This window comes from Thermobia domestica, chromosome 10, assembly GCF_964235325.1.
Source record: "Thermobia domestica chromosome 10, izTheDome1.hap1.1, whole genome shotgun sequence".
In the NCBI taxonomy this organism is placed as follows: domain Eukaryota; kingdom Metazoa; phylum Arthropoda; class Insecta; order Zygentoma; family Lepismatidae; genus Thermobia; species Thermobia domestica.
In genome coordinates, this window is record NC_137463.1 from 226,600,116 (window position 1) to 226,623,607 (window position 23,492).

General features: G+C 36.8%; 2 protein-coding genes across 2 annotated transcripts in view; one reads left to right on the forward strand and one right to left on the reverse strand.

The window, feature by feature from the left end:
• The window catches only part of LOC145663022 (uncharacterized), a 120,772-nt gene that overhangs the window by 12,561 nt on the left and 84,719 nt on the right, over positions 1-23,492 (reverse strand). The gene's annotated exons all lie outside the window — the stretch shown is intronic.
• Positions 1,741-2,097, forward strand: LOC145661820 (uncharacterized). The gene has a single exon (XM_081727157.1). The coding sequence runs from the start codon at positions 1,741-1,743 to the stop codon at positions 2,095-2,097; it is 357 nt and encodes a 118-aa protein (XP_081583283.1).

Below are 23,492 nucleotides of genomic sequence, written 5' to 3' on the forward strand. Positions count from 1 at the left end.
TTACTCTTCTCCTATCAGCACCGAGACTACATGAAACGTCGACCTACAAGTTAACGCTGGATCCTAGCCACACGAGCTCTAAGCAGGAAGCCGGTATTTCGACACTGAAGACGAAAAAAGCATTAGTTATGTAGGAGCTACTACAGAAAAAACTTCGACTAAGTTTGCTCAAACATAATGAAACTCATATTTTGTATTTTCTATACATGATTAATTTATTTATGAAACTTCAAACTAATTTTCATAATAATAATAATAATAATAATAATAATAATAATAATAATAATAATAATAATAATAATAATAATAATAATAATAATAATAATAATAATATAATAATAATAATAATAATAATAATAATAATAATCATCATCATCATCATCATCATCGTGTTTTTTCCTGGACAACTAGTTAACGCATGCGCTCTCTGAGTGCCTCAATGGAATAAAAATCTAAGTAATAATTTGAATCTTAAACAGAATCCTAGATCCTGTCTCATATAGCATCGGACAAAATCCTAGATCCTGTCTCATATAGCTTCGGACAAAATCCTAGATTCTGTCGATTCCTGCATTGTTCGCGTTTTCCCGTTTCGCCTTATGACCTCTAGCAACGAAATTTGCATGTAAAACCTGTTATCACTTTTCATCTTGATGTAAGGTGGAACGGGAAATCTCTATGTGGATTTTCCCGTTTCGCCTTACGAACTTTATGTTGGTAGGCTTGGAAATATATTCATAGATACAACTTGATTTGTTTACTCATATAGCATAATAGGTACAATAACTACGACAAGTACAGAACATCTATACAAGGTGCTATTTATCTTCCATATGTATACAGCGAATAATAATTATTAGAAATACTTATTATTCATATAAATTTATTATTATGTGTTGGGAATGTTACCTTATTCAGGTTTTGGTCTCCCAGTCAGCTCGGGTCGGGTTGTCGGGTCGGGTCAGCTCTTTGATGACCCATTACTTGGCGGGAATTTTTTTTCGACAAAACAAAAAAATACGTGTCTCTTTAAAAAAAACGTCTACTTGCTATAAAAAAAAAAAGTTTCAACAATATCTGAGATGGTGATGGTACATGCTCTGGTATCTGAGATGGTGATGAATTGAAATGGAAGGCACCATACATATAATATGTGTGTGTGTTAGTTAAGAAGTCCGACCAGGTAAAAAAATATTGATAGTATTGCTTATTTGTTTGGTATTACTGTTATTGTTTGTATATACGTAAATGTATTTAATCTTGCAATTTCTATCACCATATGGTGATTATCTTTCCCTACTTAAATACTTCTCTATATAGTTGGAAACCTTAGTCCTAAGTTTTGCGTTCAGCTAAACAGAAGATGTAGGACTGGAACATAGTCTGTTTGAAGTTTCCGTTAATTTCTCTAGCTTCATACACCGTGTTTCAAAAACAATGACCTGATTTTGGACCATAATAATTACAGAAAATGGGACGTGCCGGCAAGGAAATATATGTTGTTTGAATATACGTGGCCTAGAGTTGCAGAAAATCGCCGTTAGATGTCAGTCAATACGTCTTCTCAGTTTGCAGGCAGAAGTAAGATGGCATCTGCTCAACAGAAAGCGTGTTGTCTACTGCAATTTGCAAAGACTGTGTCAGTAATTTCGGTCCAGCGTGCTTTTCGTCGGCGTTTGGCATTGACCCACCAGCACCCAAAAACATTCGTCGTTGGTATCGCCAGTTTGAAGAGACAGGATGCTTGTCGTTGGAATCGCCAGTTTGAAGAGACATGATGCTTGTCGTTGGTATCGCCAATTTGAAGAGACAGGATGCTTGTGCAAAGGACAAGAGACAGGATGCTTGTGCACTTTCGATGAAATGGTGGAAACAATTCGGCAAACATTTGGGCGGAGTCCGCGAAAATCTACTCGCCGCGCAAGCAGAGAACTGGCAATGCCACATACGACTGTCTGGCGAGTGTTGAGGCGTCGTTTGGTCTATAAACCATACAGATTGCAATTAGTGCAAGCTCTTCGGGTTGGTGATAAAAGGAAAGAGGTTGACTTCTGCAATGCTCTAGCAACATTTCAATTTAGCGGTAACGTAAACTGACATAACGTGCGCATAAGGGGACTCCAAAACCCTCATGACATTGTTGTGCACGAAAGAGACTCACCTAAAGTGAACGATTTTTTGTGCCCTTTCTGGTAAAAAAAAAAATGTATGAACCTTTTTTTTAAGGAAAACTGAATGGAATGAGCTATATTCAAATGCTGCAGATTGGCTATTTCCACAGCTTCAGGAGGACTCCAATGACTTTACTCTTCAACAGGATGGAGCTACACCACACTGGCACAACAACGTACGTCAGTGTCTCAATCACACTCTGCCTCAACGCTGGATAAGATGCGCGGGACCCCGAGACACTGCCCTACATTCTTAGTCTCCAAGATCGCCAGACATAATCCCATGTAGTGTTCTCAACGGGTCGGGTCGGGTTGAAGACCGACCCGACCCGACCCGTGACCCGAATTGACTGACCCGACCCGATGACCCGATCCGACCCGTGATCCGATCCGATTGACCTGACCCGACAACCCAAACCGAGCTGACCCGATTGACCCGAGCCGAGTAGCCTGACCCGACAACCCGACCCGAACTGACCCGACAACCCGAGTTGACCCGACCCGATCCGATCCGTAACCCGACCCGAGCTCGGGTCGGGTCACGCCGTTTGAGAGCACTATGGTCACGACACTGGGTGAACGCCGAAATGCACTTCCATTGGGAATTAAACCCGGACCACGTGTACCGAAGTCTTACACGTTAACCACTAGCTAGATCAAGCGGGGTATTTGTATATGCATCTTAATGAATATTTGGCACTTTTGAGGTTTGGTTATTTCTTTTTATAACTGATACCAATTTCCAACGTGGGAGAAATTTATTTTTTTCTTGTTTTAGTTCTATGTGACGAAATTTTTATTCAAGGTCAGTGTTCTCACCTGCTCGGACGGCAGGGGGGGTCTTCTCGGAAGGCAGCAAGAGTCTCTTGGCGGAGACAAAAGGAAATCGTTTAACTACCATGATAAGGGTTGAGGAAACGGGAGAACACCTGTGATTTTTTCCAACCCTTCAACTTTCATTCCAAAATAGATTTTTATGATTCCGGGACCCGCGCCACTTTGATTTTTCTTTCTCGGTAATTAAAACATATTTTACAGTATATATAGTTGCAAGTAAGAAGATACAAAATATGAATTTTGTAATTTAAAATTTAAAAATATAGTATGATAATTAATTATAAAGTACTAATTTTATTTCATCACTTTCAGCCCAACAAATGAAATTCAACCAATTCGCACCCTGGGTCTTACTCATCAATACTGCGTCTTATTCTTTGTCTCGCACAGTCAAGTCTTGGTCCTGCATTTCGTAGTCTTGGTGGTCTTTCATGCTATACAAGAGCCAAGAATGCTCGCCTCATCGGTACAAATGAAGACCAAGTGTGATTTTGATTATGGTCTTTCATACTATACGGAAAGCAAGAAAATATGCTCATCGCTACTTCGTGATCACCAAAACAAGGCCAAGAGCAAGATTACTATGCACTTCGTCTTGCATATCCAATCTTTATATTGTTCTTGTATCGATGTCCTTGGGCTTGGTGAAATAAAATGAAATATTCAGTTTAAGGTCCCTTGATTCTGCGCCGAGGCTAAGGGATATGGTGACCATGAGAAATGAATGCAATGGTGGAATGAAGAAAGTGGGAGGAAACAGGAGAACCTCGAGAAAACCCACTACACGGCGTTTCTCCACCAGAAAGCCCACTTAGCACAAGCTGGGATCGAACCACGGGCACCATGCACCAGAGATGAATTCTCTACCACTGAGCTACCGCGGCCCTGCTTGGGCTTGATCGTCCATATCCAATCTTTCTTTTGGCCTTGCTTAAACAACTTCTAGTTTTGTTCTAAATCCAGACTCCATATTGGCGTAGATATTAATATTACAGTCGATTGGTAAAATCAATCTTCCACATTTAAAAATTGAAGTACACACAAGTACAAAAATAAGCATTTACCATAAAAACACTAGCTGCAAGTGTTCAAAATAGATTTATGGCTTCTATAAAATCAATTGAAAATTGCTATTTTTAATTAGGCAGCTAGTGAAAAACAGCAGCTTTCGACTCCAGCCGAGTTTAAGCTCAACCTAAACTCAGTTGACCAAAGTGAACTGACCCGACTGACCCGACCCGAGTGACCCGACCCAATAACCCGACCCGAACTGACCCGATTGACCCGATCCGACAACCCGACCCGAGTAGCCTGACCCGACAACCCGACCCGAGCTGACCCGATTGACTCGACCCGACCCGTAACCCGACTCGAGCTGACACGACAACCCGACCCGAGTTGACCTAACCCGTTTGAGAGCACTAATCCCATGCTATTTTTTCTTGTGGGGATATAAGAAGGATAGTGTGTTCATTCCAGTTCACCTCGTGTCATAGAAGAAGTTAAGAACAGAATAACATCCGCCATAGAACAGAATAACATCCAACATGTAAACGCAGACACATTGTGTAAAGTTTATGACGAATTTATCTATCGTCTAGATGTTCGTGCTGCTGGTGGTGGACACATAGAGCATTTACAATACCACAGCTAAAACTTGAAGACTTTGTGAGTATTTTGCAATTTATCCCATTTTTGTAGTATGTTTTTATCAATACATATGGACTGTTAATATCAGATCATTCTTTTTGAAACATCCTGTATATAATTTTAATATATTTATATTAAAACAATCAATAGACCCAATGACCTATTGCACTGTATACATACATATATGTTGTTGGAATGAGAATGTTGTAAGAAACGAGAGAACTCCTGGACACGATGCTGTCCACCACAAACTCTCACGTCCTGCAATCGAACCAGGAACCCCTTGCACCAGAGGTGAGAGCTTCACCACTGAGCTACCATGCCTCCAGATTGATTTGGAATATGAGGCATGAACCTAACAAAATATGATATTAGCAAAATATAAATACATTACTAATACATATGGAATTATTCTTTTCTACATACAATACGTACAGCAAAATTATACAACCTAATCTTGCGTTTTTTAGCTAAATTTTTGAAACCAAAACATACCTTATTGAAAGGTTTGGAGTACATCAACGAGTTTTCAGCATGTGCATATCGTAGATGTGTGATTTCTTGCAATGAACGGACTCCTCAGATGAATTTGCATGTGCATATGTAGAAACTATAACATACAATGACGCACTAAGCAAACGAAAATATTGATTTGTTACTCTTTGCAGGCAATCATATGTTCTTTCTACATATGAAAAAAAAAAGTCATTGATTATTTGCAAGGCCATGCCCTTAAAAGTTAGATCCCGTCATCGCTTCGAAATACAGTAAAACTCCGTTAATCCGGACTAATTGGTGGATTAGGATTAAGAATTAGGTTTCTGAGCTTTCGGGATGTATGGCGATGTTAGCTGATCACGTATGAGGAGTGACGTCCCTCGGTGATCACACTGCCCGGGAATTGCGAAGGAAGAAAGGAACGGGGAAGGAAGGAAGCGTTCTGGGACCTTGATGTTAGATACCATCTCAACATTTGTCTGGTGTGTATGAGGATGGCTACTCCCGTATGAGGATGGCTTCGATTCACTCAGGATAGCTACCCTGAAAAAGCTTTTACACTTTATTGTCAATGTCGCCACCGGGAATCGAACCAACCGGTCCGTGACTACTCCAACCAAAGGCGAGAACATTAGCGACTACGCTACGCGGTCACTAATCGGAGGATAAGTTGATCGGATTAACGAAAGTCCATATTAATTGAAATACTGTAAAAGAACTGAAGAAAGTATATTGAAGTGTATATATTGGATTTATTGGATCAGGGGCCACAACATTTTTGAACGGCCCCTAAATCGAGTTTTCGTTCCTTTTTTTTTTTTTTTTTCTACGAATAAGCACATCGTATTTAGTTAAGTGATAGTTTGGGTTTGGCTACACTATATGTGGTTCTCCAGATATTTCATCCAATCAAAAAATCTATTGGATTATTTTGGATCAAAGTCCACAAAATTTTTGAACGGTCCGTAAATCCAATTCTCATATTTTTACGAAATAAGCACAACATACTGACAAGGGAACATTCCGATTTGGTGAATTCTATTGCTGAAAATGATTGCTAGCACTGGATTCAGCACCAAAAGAAACAGAGAAAAGGAGGGTGTTTAATGGCAGACTGTATACAGGGTAGGAGATAAGTGAGGGCAAAGTGGGAAGATAACACGTAGAAAATGTCTAGAAATGGCATGTTAATTTTGAAACGAGTAGAGGGATTGAGGTCAAACGTTGGATATGAAAAATGCCTGTAGAGCTCCACTGAATAAGCGTAATGTGAATCATGGGGAACATCTGAAAAGTCGCCATGTTGGAATTAGCGCAAGAATATACGAGAAAGGGGTCATGTGGCATATGACTCTTGATGCACACCGTCTAATGAAATCAATAGTGGCCAACACAGTTTGAGACCTCTGTAACACGTTCCACGTTATGGAAATGTAGCAATACTGTCATAAAGGTGACGTGAATGAGGAACAACCACAAGCGTGAATGAGGCCACTTTCCAGCCAATAAACGTCCTGATTCACCCAATGTTCGTCCATATGCTGGTAAAAGTGCAAATATGACCAAGGACAACCTGAAATAGTTTATGATTGACGTTTTTTTGGCCTTCTGTAGAGCAAATAAAACAGCTGCTTCTAGTTGATTCACGGAGAATCAATAAAGATGATGAGTTGGTGTAGAAACTGGGCAATATCGGATTTACCTGACTCCTTATCCCTGATGGTTGCACGTCACTCATACAACCGTTTTTCTTCCGTCCGTATAAGAATTTTGTAAAATATATAACATACATCGTTTTTCTGTCATCTGACTTCAAAATATGACAACGGGACAACTTCGTTAACTTGCAACCACTCACCCACTTCCAGCTTACGGTACCACGGTTCCAAGCTATAATTACATATGCTTCCTACAAAACTGGATATTTCTAAACAGCACCTGGCGCATTCATGACATATGTCGACTACTGCTTCAATTTCAATACCGGAGACAGCTGTGACGAGCCCAATCGTCCATCTTTATCATTTTTCAAATGTGCCCACTGTTGTTTCCATTTTTGTATCAACCACACAATCATTCTTAAGTTCCATAACAGTTGCAATAAAACAAAGGACTCAAACTGCATTGGCCACTATTGATTTCAATAGACGGTGTGTGTTAAGAGCCATATGTCACATGACCCCTTTCCCGTATATTCTTCTTGCACTAATTTCAACATGATAGCTTTTCAGATGTCCCCAATAATTCACATTGCGATAGAAGTTCTCAACAGTGCTAAGCATGTATGCATTTTGTTCCGAAGTGTTTATGATGTATGGCTTTGCACATTTTTGAAGTGTGTGATTCGTATAATAGTATTATATTGTGGCTTTATCAAATATTCAAATAATAGTGGGGTAGCATAATGATAGAATCATGAGTATTGTGATAAGAACATAAAATTTTGCACAGAGATTACTAACATAGTAACAAATAAATTTTGACGTAGACCCCAAAAATCTGACGAAAATTTCCTGGAATTCCAGGCGCTGGAACATCTGGAGCACTGGAGAACGGTATGTTATCGCTGGAATAGCCATTACGTGAAAACGGCTTGACCTACAGAGCCAAAGTAAGACTCAAATGCAAGAGAAATAACAAGCCTTTAATTTAAATTGTATATTGTCTTAATTGCTCATCATCTAGGGTCACACGAGGGGCCCAAAATTCATTAAAAAACAAAAAAACCTATGGCGTACATTTTCTCTGTGCTTTTTATTTGGTCACTGCATGAAGAAAAGTTACATAAAATAGTAATAAAGTCAAAATTTAAATTAAGTAAACCACAGTTTCTTGCTGTAGTAATTCCATCAGTTTATAGTCATTTACACATACCATCAGAGGCACACAAGGCTGTGCATGGAAGGAATAGGCCAGCACATTGACACATATTAGTGCACAGAGATTTGCATCCGCAACGAACAAGTTCTTGGCAGTGCTTGGAAAGTTCTGGTAGCACAGACCATAAAGGTGTATACCCTGAATCACTTCTTTTCCAGCCCCACTGTTCAGGATCTGGCAAATCAGGTTGTAGCGCAGACCACTGTGACCAAATATATCTCCTTGCAAAATGGCTCTTTTCACATGTTGAAGAAGTGCAGCCTCAGTGGGAGGTACGCTTTCCAACTGACGACATTTTTTAGTTACTAGCATTCGACGACAGTCGTTTACATTTTGCAGGTTGCTGGTTCGATCATATAGGTACACGGTGAAACTTTGCAATTTCATGAATGTAGTATCGTCTAATTTTAAAGGCGCATAAGAATGTTCTACAAATGCAGCAGTAATTTCTAGATTTTTCCGCCACGCTTCCCAAGCTGTTTTCTTTCCCCAACCTGCAAAGGCAGATTCAGTATCGCATCCGGTGAATGCGTGCCAAAACAGGATGTCGTCACAGATTTCTGTCGCTAATTTCTCTCCGTACTGGTGAATAGGAAAAAATAGTTTATGCTTACCAACACCATATTCAACCAACAGGTGGGACAGTAGTAGTTTGGGGAAAGCATGCAAAGCCAGGACAACTACATCTGAATCTACCGTTTTAATGATAATGGATTTATGGCCTGCTTTACTGACATGTTTGGCATTCAGAAGCAACCTCGTATCGGCCACTTCATACGTGCACGGTGCTAGTGGACCGTGTATATTTACGTCAAATCTACCCCATATGTCAATACCTTTAGTGCAAATAAGTTTTCTCATTGGGTATTTTAGCCTCGTTCATTGATTCTGCATTTAAGTAAAAAAGACTTGTTTTGTTCTCTTCATTCTGCAAAAACAGATTCCTATTTTTCGGGATGGGAGTAGAGTTTGTAACACGAACTCGTGATGCTGACCCTAATATCTGTTTCTCTTCACTTTTTAAGCTATCTTGCAAGTAACGATCAAACACCAGATCTACTCTGCTCTTCTCTGATAGAATGGATGAAATATAAGGATGTACTTTCATCTGCAAGTAATCATGGAATATTTGTGATGGTGACGGCTTCAACATATAGATGATAGCAGAACCGTCCGATATCATACATGTAGCAGGTGGAGGGGTAAATTGGGTATCGCCGTAGTTTTCTAAACATGTAACTACATCTGATTTAGTTCCTTTGCGTATGAATCCATCTGCAGAAATTGACGGAGGATATCCCAGATTTTCATGAGCAAAAAAGTCGGATAGATCTCCCTGTTGACTCTGACATGCTATGAAGAGACGACTGAAGACAGCATAGTCATTTTTAATATGGATAGCTTACGGTGTTCAGGATTAAGTTTTTTCATTGTCTTGCGACAAAGAGCAAGGTTATTTCGTTTAATTGGTTCAAACAGTGATTTACTGCACAGCTGCAACCGTTCTTGTTTAAAACTGTTATACTGATCTCTTCCAAGAGTTTCAGCAATGTATACCGACTTAACTGAATCTTCGGGCATTATAGAATTAGTCGCACCACCAAAATGTTCATTACCTTCTTGAATAAAAGGATTGTTGCCATTCTCTGAGAACACACGTACCAGTTCTGTGACATCATTTTTAAATCGCATACTAGCAACAGATGATTCTTTGTGGCGTATTCTGAGATCATCATTATTAGAGATCAATCCACACTCTTCCTCAAACCCGATACAAGGTTGGCAATTACAAGTCCGGACACCATACATTTTAGCAACGCACTTGAGTTGTCGAGAATTCCAATTGCACCACCTTCAGACTTCACCGTCTTTAAGCACTGTTCGTGCTAATGATCATGACCCATACAAGCATGTGGTCGACTTGTTTTGGAACCTACAAAAGCTCCACGGACAAATTCCTCATCAATGGCAGGATGTCTAACCCTAAGTTCCTGTAAAGATTTACCAAACACTGACATCCAGTGAGTATGGTCAAGAGCGAACAATCAACGGCACATTTGAGATAGTGAGCTTACATACTGTTCAAAATCTGCTATTCGCACACTGTGTAGGAAGTTTAAGAGCAGCAATTCCAACTGTAATACTGTGTACCAGTATTTAAACTGAACCGATTCACTTTGTCGAATATCAATCCATTCTTCAAATGATAGATGTTTGTCAGAACCAGAAGACACATACTCTACGTACTCTTTCCTTAGTATAATGTACAATGCTGCTGATGTTACCTCGTAAGCATATCTAGCTCTCTTAACGTGAGAACCATGCAGACATTGATCGGCCTTTCCAGAAGTTACGCCTGTCTCAACCAAAAGATCCGTTCATCCACTTCCAGTTAACCACGTGCCCAACATTACCAGAGACGCCATCTCGATATGCAAAGGACCCATCATAACTATAATTAAGTCTTTTCCATACAAATTGGGCAACATCCATTGTACTTGCTTTGCTATCGCATAAACAGGCTGATCACACGTAATGACAGGTACTTGAGATGGATTCAATGAAGATAAAGTTCTCTTGATTATATCAAAGCAATGCCGAATCATTGCAGGCGAATTTATGGAATCTGCAAGTAACGGAAGTAAAACACACTGACTTTTAGATGGAACCTTACCACCATACTCAAAAGTATAAAAAGCATTCCATGTCATGTTTGGCGTATTTCCAGGACTTTCTGTTGCAACTGCTTGGATGTGTTCCAGCCACTTGCTTGGCAATAGCTTACTTTGCTCAGACAGTTCATAAGGATTTATGGTCGAAACGGGCACATTGGATTTCAGTGGAGTCATCCAGGGAACATTTATATACCACGCTGGTAACGTACCTTCTCATACAGATTGCGAGAAAGTTATTCAGTAGTTGAGTAGGAATTTTAATATATTCTGGTAGCTTAAACAACGAAGATTCTTGTGATATATAAATCTTCTCTCAACACTGTTTCTGTTAAACAAAAACTTTATCAACATTACCTGAATATCAGCGTACATCCCAATGAACAGCAGAAAGACCGACTGGTTATTTAAGGTTCCACCTTCAAGCTTCTTTCACACATATGTAATGTTAAAAGGCTTTCTTGATGATAAAATATAATTTGATTTTTCAAGACAACAACTCGTTTGTCATATATAAATAGATTTCTTCAGTTACGGCGCAAAGTTGCTATCATTACAACCATATTTTCAGCTGAGAGTCACTGTAGCCAGCCACTGCAATTATCTACAAACATCTACGTAGCCGCGTTTAATTTCTCACTGCTGCCTAAACATTTGAAACTGTATACTGGGAGGAAACACTTACATGCCTTTGTTATGCTTCCTTCGGTGTCAGATACAACCAGGGCCGCCCACAGGGGGGATGTATGGCGCAAGCTGCGCCATTGAGAAAAATTTTGGGGGGGATTTTACTCTACTTTCGAACTAGCAATTTTACTGTCGGAATAGCATTAAAACACGATTTTGAGAAGGTAGTTTTCAAAAATTTTCCGGGGTGAACCCCCGTACCCCTGCTTCGATACTCGATGAATGAAGTACCGCGCAAGTAGCCGTATGAAAGGAAAGGTTGGTTCGTTTTAAGAGAGAAAGGCCGCCCACAGGAGGGATGAGTGGCGCAAGTTGTGCCCATCGAGAAAAAATTGGGGGGAATAAAAAATTGGGGAAGAATTTTACTCTAATGTCGAATAAGTAATATTGCTGTCGTCAGAATAACATTGGAATACGATGCGATTTTTTAAAATCTCGAGAATGAATCCCCTTACCCCCTGCTTAGAAACTCTATGAATGAAGTACCGCGCAAGTTGCTATATGAAAGGATGGGCTGGTCGGTTTATCGCTTTGTGTAGTTAATTTACCCATTTTCTGCTGGGAGCATTTATTTATTTCTTATTTATACCATGTACGACCATGTAATAAGTAATGCTGTTCAATTGCTACATGATGTATAATAAATGAATTAATGATAATATTTTGTATAGTTTTCTGTTTGTGCGATTACATTTTCCACGGTCTGCGGTAAACTGAAAACCAGCTCAAAAGTGGCATCACTGTGTACAATAGAGACTTTCCGTGAGAGGTCGCTCCAGTAGTATTCTATATATTCAGCTCCATGTATTGTACAGAGTGAAGCCAGCTAGGCAGTTGTTCGTTTTTCGCAGATCCTGGAAAATGTAATCACACATTCACACACATAGAAAACTATAGAAAATATGATCATTCATCATACATCAAGTAGTAACAGAATATTGTTACGTATTATATGTCGTCCATAATAAATAAATAAATAAATAAATAAATAAATGTAAACGTAACTGAACAATAGATCGGTTAAAATAGCGCCAAGAATTGAAATCACAAAAATTAGCGCCAAGTTCTGGTGAACAACAGTTACAAACACTCAAGGAATCACTTTCAAATTTAGATTTGAAACTTGCCTATGTTGTCTGTTGAAAATTATAAAGTAGTTTGACATAATTGTGAGCTAGTGGTAACCATATAGACAACAGTCAACTTTCAAATCTAAATTTGAAGTGAGCCAGTGAGTGTTTGTTGTCCACCAGAACTTGGCGCCTATTTTTGTGATTTCAATTCTTTTTAAGGCCACTCGTACTTGGCTCTTTTATAGGAATGTTTTTTGTTGGATATCACCTCTTTTTGTAGGCTAATTTCGAGGATAACATTTTCTTTTGGTATCAAACTCAATAACTTGTAACTTGCGTCTTACTTTTCATGTACAAGGGAATTATATCAATATTTTATAAAGAAAAAAATAATACTACTGATTGTAAAAAAAAGAATACCTGTGCCATACACAGTGTGTAGAAGTTTTTATACCCTTCAATATTCTTATAGAACATATTTAGTATTGTACACTAAGAAGACTACTAATTAACCCTTTCACTGTGGAAGGCGACGGAAAAAAAATTCCCTAACCTGCGAATGTCGATTATAGTCGACGTGTTAAAATTTGTCTGTATCTTGGTTTTGTCGATTGTAGTCGCCAAAAATTTTCTGTGTGATTTCTATTGTTTATCGAAAACAATAGAACACAAAAAATGAACGGTACAACTTTGGCGACTACTCTCGACAAAGCCAAGATACGGACAAACAAATTTTAACACGTCGACAATAGTCGACATTCGCATGTTAAGGAAATTTTGTTTCTGTCGACAAAAGTCGACTTCCTCTGTGAAAGGGTTAAAGTAATGACATTTTTATAATTACTACTGCCCCTACTACTACTACTACAAGCATTCTATAATACTACTACAGGAAATAAAAACAACAAAATTAACAATTACTAGTACTATAAAAACTACTGCTACACTGGGCAATTGTTTTTAGAGGACTTGAGTTTTGAGGAGGGAAGAGATTATTAGTTTTGGGGGGAGTGCGCCATCAGCTTTGGGGGGGATGGGCACCCCTGGATACAACCACTGGGTGGGTCACTTTTGCATTCATTTTTTGCCCACAAAATGATAAAGTAAAGTGTGATGGCTGCAGGGGTTAATTCAATACTAACATGAACGGAAACCAGTGATGTAGCGCATCAATTTAAATGCACATAGCTCCGAGCCTATTGATCTCATATACATTAAAAGGATATCGACGTAAAGCTTAAGGTTTTGCTAAACGATTTACAAGAGTGTTATTGCGATATCTGTTAAACCAAAGCTTCCAGATGGATAAAACCATAAACAAACGCAATAGGTTTTTTTTTTTGTTTTGTTTTTTAATGAATTTTAGGCCCCTCCTGCGGCCCTGGATGATGTTCAATTAAGACAATATAAAATATAATTAAAGGCTTGTTATTTTTCTTGCATTTGAGTCTTACTTTGGCTCTGTAGGTCAAGCCGTTTTCACATAATGGCTATTCCAGCGATAACATATCGTTCCCAGTGCTCCAGATGTTCCAGCGCCTGGAATTCCAGGAAATTGGCATCGGATTTTTGGGGTCTACGTCAGAATTTATTTGTTACTATACTAATAGACTCTGTGCAAAATTTTATGTTCTTATCCCAATATGCATGATTCTTGTGAATTTTTCCTCTAATCCACTCCACTATAATACAAGATTAAACAGGACATCAGTGAAAATTAGATATAATGTTTCTTGACTTTTTACTCTCTCTCCCTCTCTTATATATGTACACTCATGTCCAAAATTATTGTCGCTTGTCTATAAATACGAGTATGTTGTAGGAATATAATTTGATAACGAATTCGCCAGGTATTTCTTATAATGTTACTATGTGTATAATCGGCTAAGACATGTATGTGGCAAATTTTATGTCAAAAGAGCAGTAAATAAGAACAATAAAAAGAAAATAAAACTTTCTTATCCATTTAGCAATATTTTGTTTTACTCACTCTAATTTTTGTATTTATTATTGTTTCCCTATGAAATTTACCACAAATATACATTTCCCAATTATACACATAGTATCAGTATTAAAAATACCCTGCAAAATCATTACCAAATTATATTCTTACAAGAAGAAAGTTATAGATATGCGACACTCGTTTTGGACATGAGTGTAAATATAAGCAATTTTTAAAACTGTATCGCATCGTAGTTTGCTACAAAAAATCACAGAATGGCGATGCAAACGACAAATTGCATCGCAAGACTGCAATACAGATATGATCATAATTTAGAAACGAAGTGAGTATTTTTACAACAAAGACAGGATACCATAGCCTTTCCTTCATGAAGAAAGGGTTCTTTTCTGATATCACATGTAGTTGTGGTAATTCTTTCCTCAAATATACAACGTTTTCCTTTAGGTTTCCCCTTGGTTCTCAATTAAATATACCAATACATTATGGTTTCAAATGCTATATTACTTGAGACTGGTTGTAGGATTGACAACAAAGAAATAATGTGCACTCTGACATTTTATAACACAATGAAAATAAAGCGCCTGAATGGTTTTACGAAATGCAGGACCATTTTGGAAATTACATAACTAGCGAAAACGGGTAACTAGCCGTACCCTCCTTTTTAGTAACTCAGAAATGACACATCTACATAATTAATTCATAGAATTGACCCAAGAGAATTCGCCACTTCGTCTTCTTTTTCACTGAAATGGAGAAAGAAAGCAGTGTTCGATTTACAACTTAAAAATAATAATAATAATAATAATAATAATAATAATAATAATAATAATAATAATAATAATAATAATAATAATAATATGTTAGAATTAACTTGATCTGGGTAGCATTTGATTACAATATGAGTTAGGCAATTACTTGTATGAATTAAGTTACTGCGTTTTTATCATAAAAATGAAGGTTGACTTCGTAGGCTACGTAATGCCAACTCTCCATTTCTTGACGATATATTACGGATATTTAGTAAAAAAAAAAAAATCCAGATGCGTACTTCTAATTACAATATATGTAATTACAATAACTGTAACAAAAATATATTTTAGTAGTTCCACAATGAAACGATTCTGGCTACGGACTCAGTCTTGGGGAATCAGGAAGGCAGACAACGCCATTGAGGGGCACCCGCCACCCGTCCCTTTGTCTCCCTCTACCGTCGTCACTACCGAATCGTATATTCGCCTATAGTTACGCCATTGACAAAACACAAGCTGCCAAAGAAAGCAATCAATCTAGCCAGATCCTTGCAATCGAGACACTTTCTGCGAGATCCACGAGGCGTCAGCCTCTGTGCTGTCCGAATGCGGAGACCCTTACTTTTAAGTTTAAGCAACTCCCAATAGTTGACGCTACTGTATTGGCGTGGCAGGAGAGTCATCTACTGGAATTATTTAAAAATACTCGTTCATATTTACAGTAGCAAACGTCCGAATCATGCAGGTTCTGCATTAATTGTATTGTTTCATTCATTGCAAGGAAATTCACGCACATCCTGGGGACTCATATCGCGATACCCAATTCGAAAAAGTATCCTCTAGTTTCTAGCTTATATAACTTTTTTTTTCTAGTTTCAATACGTTGTGCGAGTGGTTTCAACAAAAATCAACACAAACTGAAGATCACGAAATAATATTTTATTATATACTTTGTCTTTTCTATCTATTAATGGTAATCGACTATCTGCAACACCGAAAATTTTCCGGAGCACGGTGGTTCAGTGGTAGAACGCTCGCCTCTTGCCTGATGTGTTCCCTGGCTTAATCCCAAGCTATGCGAGTTTATAATGGATATCAATCTTGCGCTTCTTCCCGCATACTCCTTCCACGAATATTTTTATTATTAGTCACTTGAGGTTTAGTATTCGTATTCTTCAGTACGAAGAGAATACGAGTGGAACGGTCAAAATAGAGATTTCACCCCATTAAAAAAAAAAGAAAAACTAAATTTAAGCATACAGTAGACGAACTTAATCCCATTGAAATAAATGTAAATACAATTAGTCCATTCTCGCGACAGAAACATTGTACTACCATCCATTTCATGAAGATAGGCCCCTGACTTCGCGGTGCTGCCGTGACGTTCACTCAAAACTTATAGGCTTATTGCATTGTCGTACCTCGTTAGAATTGTTGGAATATTGTCTTTTCAATACTTAAGATTTTTTTTTGTAGTGTGTAGTGAGAAAAAATTAGAAATTAATGAAAAAGTTCGTATTTTATCGTACTTTATTGGTAGATTAATGTTGGTAGATTGGTAGGACTGTATCTCGGAAACGAGATCACGTGAAATAATTTCCTGTGCACGATATGTAGGTGAGTCTATTACCTGTAAGTTCTGAAAATTTCATTACTCAACACTTAATAATTTTATTGTTTTTCAGCCAAAAGTGAGGCATCATTATTTCTGAATTGCTGCGGTGTATCTCCACAGATTTTTAACCAATTTCTTAGAAATTAACAGAATGTACAGTAAACGGACCAATTGTTTAAAATTAAGAAAACAAACTATTTACATTCTGTTAATTTCTAAGAAATTGGTCCGTTTGAATTTGCATTCCCGTTTGAATTTGCATGTGACGGTTCTCGAAAATTCGTTGCTTTTTTGTCAGTTTTTTCACTTACTGCACGTAATACAAAATACACTTGCACCGAAACAAACACACTCACAAAGTGATATGATACATTCTTAGTTGATATGTAATATTGAGTTTACACTCTCACAGAAAATCTGTTTTCAAATCTAGAAGTCAAAGAAAGTACTTCTCTTTAGTGTTGTACATTTCGAAGCACTTTCCCAAGCAAAGCCCAACTTCATATATCAGACAATAAACGCTAATATTTATTAAAAACTTCCTTTCACCTTGCGAATGCTACGCACTTTGCATCTCCTTTGTCCTACTTTATTACGATTTGCGGATATTGGGGGAGAACTGGATGGGTAATGGCCCCTTGCTACCACCCTTGACAAACCGGCTGAAGACTGGGATAGTCCCTGTTCTTCAATTTTTTTATTTTTTATTTATTTTTTTTTAATGTCTCCTGAGTGGAGCAGTTTTTCTGCTACTTTCGCATAAAATGTTCGAAGTGCGATATGTTTTCCTGCTTTCTTCCTATACAGTATGTGAGCATTGATATGTGATAAGTCAAACAGCGGAAAAAACTGCTTCTTCTACCATTTGACAGACATACTGATAGCTCTTGCGTAGTTGATTTGTAAAAATCGCTTAAAGCTGGCTTCCGTACAAAGCACATGTGTAAAAATTTTCTTGTTTTCAATTGGAGTAACACGTTTTCACTTAGAAAACAAAATTTTTTGTTTTACTAATTTTTCTTTTTTTCAATCTGCTGTTTTGCATATAGATTCATTTCTTTTTCTACTATTAACGTGGAAGCTCATGTGGTTTGGATTCCATGTTAATCAGTAGATCCTTGTTTCATATAGCCTCGCTGCTGAACGGGACGTTAAAAACAACTCAACTTTTTTTTCAACTATAAAACTTCATCAGTAAAAACAGCTGAAACACCTTATGTGGGGAATACTCTGAAGATAGCCCAGCATTTTGATTATTTCCCGGGACATCAGTAAACAAGGGTTTTGCATTTTTGGAGGGAATTTTATCGCTCCAAGCTACACTCATGTCCAAAATGATTGTCGCATAGCTATAACTGTCTTCCATTAAGAATATAATTTGATAATGATTTTGCAGGGTACTTCTAATACTGATTCTATGGGTATAATCGGGAAATGTATATTTGCGGTAAATTTCATACGAAAAGAATTAAAAATACGAAAATTATAATGAGTAAAATAAAATGTTGCTAAATGGACAAGAACATTTTATTTTCGTTTTATTGTTCTTATTTACTGCTCTTTTGACATGAAATTTGCCACATACATGTCTTTGCCGATCATACACATACCAACATTGCAAGAATCCTTTAGCCTAACCGGCATAACCGTGGGACGTAAGACTCAAAAAAAATCATTGCAAGAAATACCGGGCGAATTCGTTATCACATTATTTCCTACAACAACATATTTATAGACATGCGACAATAATTTTGGACATGAATGTCTATCACAATCTGCCTTCAAATAGGAACGACGTGTTTTCTTCTTTCCTGGCACAATCTCAGGTTCACTTGAAACAGTTACTATTTTGCTCACTTCCGGATACGTCACTGAGCACAGAATAATCAATGTCATTACTATTCATTACCATCTAACTCTTAACCGTATGAGTCGCAGTCATTCATCAGTTCTGCAATTTCATTATCGCTGAAAATTTTGCCACTTCCTTCTGTAATACCGTCGCTCGAAGAAGGAATGTCCATAGTCAATAAAAAAAAAAAAAAAACACGAGAAACTCAGGAAAATGTAAATATATCGTGGCGGAAATTTTTATGTCTGATCAGGTAATGCCGACTGCTTTGAAACAAATGCAAGGTATGAGAATTAAAGCTGTTATACTTGTAGTTTCGTGTGGAGAAGAAACAAACTTGTGAACCAAAGGTTTAAGAACAACTCAAGTTATCAATATTAACTTTACTGAAGATTGTTCACTTATATCATCACAAAAGAAACACGAAAGGCTTTTTGAAAAAAAAAAAAAACATACAACTTTGCAAGCGGGGGGCAAAGAAACCTACAATAACCAGACGAAAGACGAATTATTTACAGCCTAGTGATCGTGGTTGAGTGGTCTAGGCGTTTGACCAGTAATCTGGAAGTTCTTGGATCGAATTCACGTCGGGCAATTTTTTTAATAATTTAGGAACTTCGGTGATTGATCGGCGATGACACACATTTTATTGTATTCAAATATTTGAATACTCCGATGTTTCAATACTTGAACTATGGAATCTTCAGGAATATTAATATTAATAATAATAATAATAATAATAATAATAATAATAATAATAATAATAATAATAATAATAATAATAATAATAATAATAATAATAATCTCGTAGAAGATTAAAAATTAGACACTTATCATCGCTCACGTCATACCATTAGAAGCAAAAACGTGACATTAGGCAAAAAATATTTCGGTTTTGTTTAATGTTGCTCATGAGAAGAGGAGTTTCTCATTTCGATTCTAAAACAAACCAAACGAAATCGGGATGAGACTTAACATTTTACATTCGAGACGGGACAAGGCTAACTCAAATTATTGTCTCACTTTGGAGATGAGAATCGAGACGAGACGAAAAGTATCACAAACATTTCTCGTCTTATCTCGATCCCCGAAGTATTATATACCCCTTTTTTAATTGACAATCGCTCTATAGATTGAATCTTATACGTTATTTTGTTATTTTGTATTGCAGAGCCTACTGAATTATGGTCTGTGTATACATTTTTCTAGCAAAGCTTTTATAATTACATCTACATATTCTACAAGTTAGTTTATTATTACTTTAAAACTTTTAATACCATTATTATTGTCTATTATTATTATTATTATTATTATTAGTAGTAGTAGTAGTAGTAGTAGTAGTAGTAGTAGTAGTAGTAGTAGTAGTGGTAGTAGTAGTAGTAGTAGTAGTGGTAGTAATAGTAGTAGTATTGAAGAGTTGTTAATTTAATGGTTCACCCTGTTCCACCCAGCTCCCGCCTAGCGGGCATTGTGCTGAACAAACACCGTGTGTCTAGGTTTTCTCCGAATTTCGCTTCTTCCCACTTTCTTCATTCCAAAATTTCTTTCATTCTCATCATCGAAGTCTTCTGTAGTTTAGCCGGCATAACCATTACTTAAAAACAAATTTTCTTACGGCTCTTGTGAGTTCAGTATCCCTACTTTCTACCATACCATGCTCTCTACATTAAAATTTGCCTGCAAACTTTCCGTTTAACATTTAGCTACTTGTAGGGACGTATGCAGAGGGTATGTCCTGATGGTCCTCACACTTCTCTCCAATCCCAACAATTTTGTAAGTTTTGCCTAAGACTAGGGGCGACTTTACAGATTTTAATACAATCTGTCCTCATACGGAATTTTTCTTCTACATTATTATTATTATTATTATTATTATTATTATTATTATTATTATTATTATTATTATTTATATTATTTATATTATTATTATTATTACTGAATATTTGAGACCTCAATATTACGACCTATTCCAATGCAAATAAGCATACTGAAGTTAAGAAAAATGAAAAGAAATTTTTTGGACCCTCTATAAGGAAGAATTGCCTTATAAGACATACTTTGGAAAGAAAACAGGGGAAAAGGAGGTGTCAGCTACTGGACAATATGAAAATCGAACCTTCGGATGCCTAAACAGGAACTAAGTAGGATTTGTCTTCATCACGATACATAGTAACACCCTTTCTTTGGATAAAAGATATTGGATTATGTATGCGTTATATTGATATTTTAACACACTATACAAACAAATATAGAAAAAGAATAATTCCTATTTACCAATTTTTGTTGAACGAATATATGGAACGTGTTGAAAATGGCGAACGAAAATATTATTATTATTTTTAGTAAGAGGGGAAGAACTTAGAAACAATTCCACAATGACGTTTCAGACAAATTATACTCATACTCGGCCTGAAGGATTATCCGTTTGTATGCATGAATTGTTTGCGAAACGCGAAGTTTTCAGACAGTAGGAATTGAGATTGTAAACTGTGATATCGTGTTGTTAGTTTTTCCCCTGTGAAGGAAGTCGTTTAAACTCTAACTTGTAAGAACGAGAGAAATTGACTATTTCTCATGTTATTATACATCAGAAATATCAACTTTCTAAATTATAATTTTTTTCTGAATATCCTCGTAGGGAATCGAACCGCGAACCCCTAACTCACGAAATGAATGCTCAAGCCACTACCCTAAGACCGCTCTTTTAAGTAAGAGTCAAGAAACACTCGTCTATGTAGCAAATTGCAAACGTTTACGATTCCAATATTTTATTAACGATGAAACACTGATTTCGGTCATGTTAAAATAATATAGTCCAGAGAATTCAAGTTTAAATTTTAAAAACGACCGAAAGTATTCCGCAACTTATCTCTATTATATTCGGTTATTCTCGTTGTACAGTTATTTTCAGTAGCCTTGAACGACAGGGACACGGACACAGATACATAGAGGACATTTAATATTTCAAAGGCTCTCACACCGGGAATCGAAACTGAGACCCCGCCTACTGAACTATTTGATGGATGGGGTGCCTGGTTCGTTCCCAAGGCAAGTAAGCTTGAGACGTATCAAATTTCACAATAGTAAATTCCCACATTAAGCGGGTTTGCATATCCAGGCTCCTAACTATGAAAACATTTACGATCACTCCAACCCCAATCATTTCACAGATTCAACATGTTGCATATAAGTTATTAGGACGTAAAATTGAATGTAGCTTATACGAAAAAGATCTTTATGCATTGCAAGACCTGTAACGCCCAAATATTCACCACAAACTTATAGTCGTATCGACATAAAAAAAAGTGTGGAGCAGGAAACTACTTTACAAAAAAGTCCAAAGAAACTCAATGAAGATGTACGAACTGGTCGAGCGGTTTGGGTCAATAGTCTATCAATCATAAATTTATGTGTTCAAACCCTCAAGAAAGTATTAGTTTTTTATTTCCTTAAAAGTGTGTTCCTTATTTTCATCAGAGGACTGAAAACATTTCTTTGAATAAATCTTTGGCAACTACTTTTCTCTCAAATTCCATTAGAAGGGAACATTATATGAATTGCAAATCTGAAATCCAAAACTGAAAACAAAATATTAAATATGTTCAATATTTCAGTATTATCCTTTGATTTGTAATGAAAAACTAATTACAAGCATTGATGATTTCAGAAGATTCTCCCCGGGTAATGGTCAATATATGAATGAGAGGAAGTTGATTAGTCCACTTTGAGCATGATCGAAGATATGGCCACGAATTTATGTCGACAGGGTCTCAAATTTTCCCACAGGTCATGCCCTGAAATCGTCACTGTTTCAAAGGTTTCCTTAACAAGTACCTAGGTAGAATATTACATTTATTTCTCGTTCTACGTTTTGAAATGTCAAAATCATAGTTTTAAAGATAATTATAATACGATAAGCATAAAGGTTTATAGAACTAATGAAGTAAATAGTATTGTGTAAGTTATCGGTTTCTAATCGGATTAAAACTAGAATATTCGTTTGCATCGCAAATCCTCTCTATATATAATTCTTACTGGGAAGCATGTTTTACTCCAATTACTTAATCAATATTTTTAATAATATATTTTTATTGTAATATTTTTACTATTCAATATCGTATACACTTCATTTTCCAAAGCAAAAGCTCGCAAATGTATAGTGGGCTACTGAATATTATCAAATAAATTATCATTTAGTTTACGTAAATACTGCATCGCCTGATTTGAAACTTCGTACTTTATCTAATAATAATAATAATAATAATAATAATAATAATAATAATAATAATAATAATAATAATAATAATAATAATAATAATAATAGAATCATAGCCATATCTTATAAGAATTTCAGGCTTACTCAATAAATGAATTCAACGTGGTCTCTATTCGAAGTTCTATTTATTCGAATCCGATAGAAATACAAAGAGAAATTTCGAGAACAGGTAAAAGAAAAATGTTACTTTGGTAGAACTGGAACTAACATTTAAGAGTTCCTTTCAAGTTACAAATGCCTTAGACACTTTGTTTCTTGTCTTTAAGTTAACTGATTCACTGAACGTATCTGAGTAAGTTGTATTTATTTTCTACCCGGTTATACACGTTTTACAATCATTTCTTTTAAGCTTGAACGACAGAAACATGAATGCAACAGCATTTAGGTCAATTAAAATTCCCTCACCGGGAATTGAACCGGGGAGCCCTACACCAAAGGCACACGTCCTAGCCACTAGACCAGCGGTAAGAGCGAGTGAAATCTGTTTTGAAGTGTCTGAAATTTATGCCTATTTCGCCCTGATGTAATATGTCTATTGATGTTTTTATGTTTACCGTATTCGGTTCTTT

What these genes read in the sequence shown, in the direction of transcription:
- LOC145661820 (XM_081727157.1), top strand. Translation starts at nt 1,741, where the DNA reads ATGCTTGTCGTTGGAATCGCCAGTTTGAAGAGACATGATGCTTGTCGT.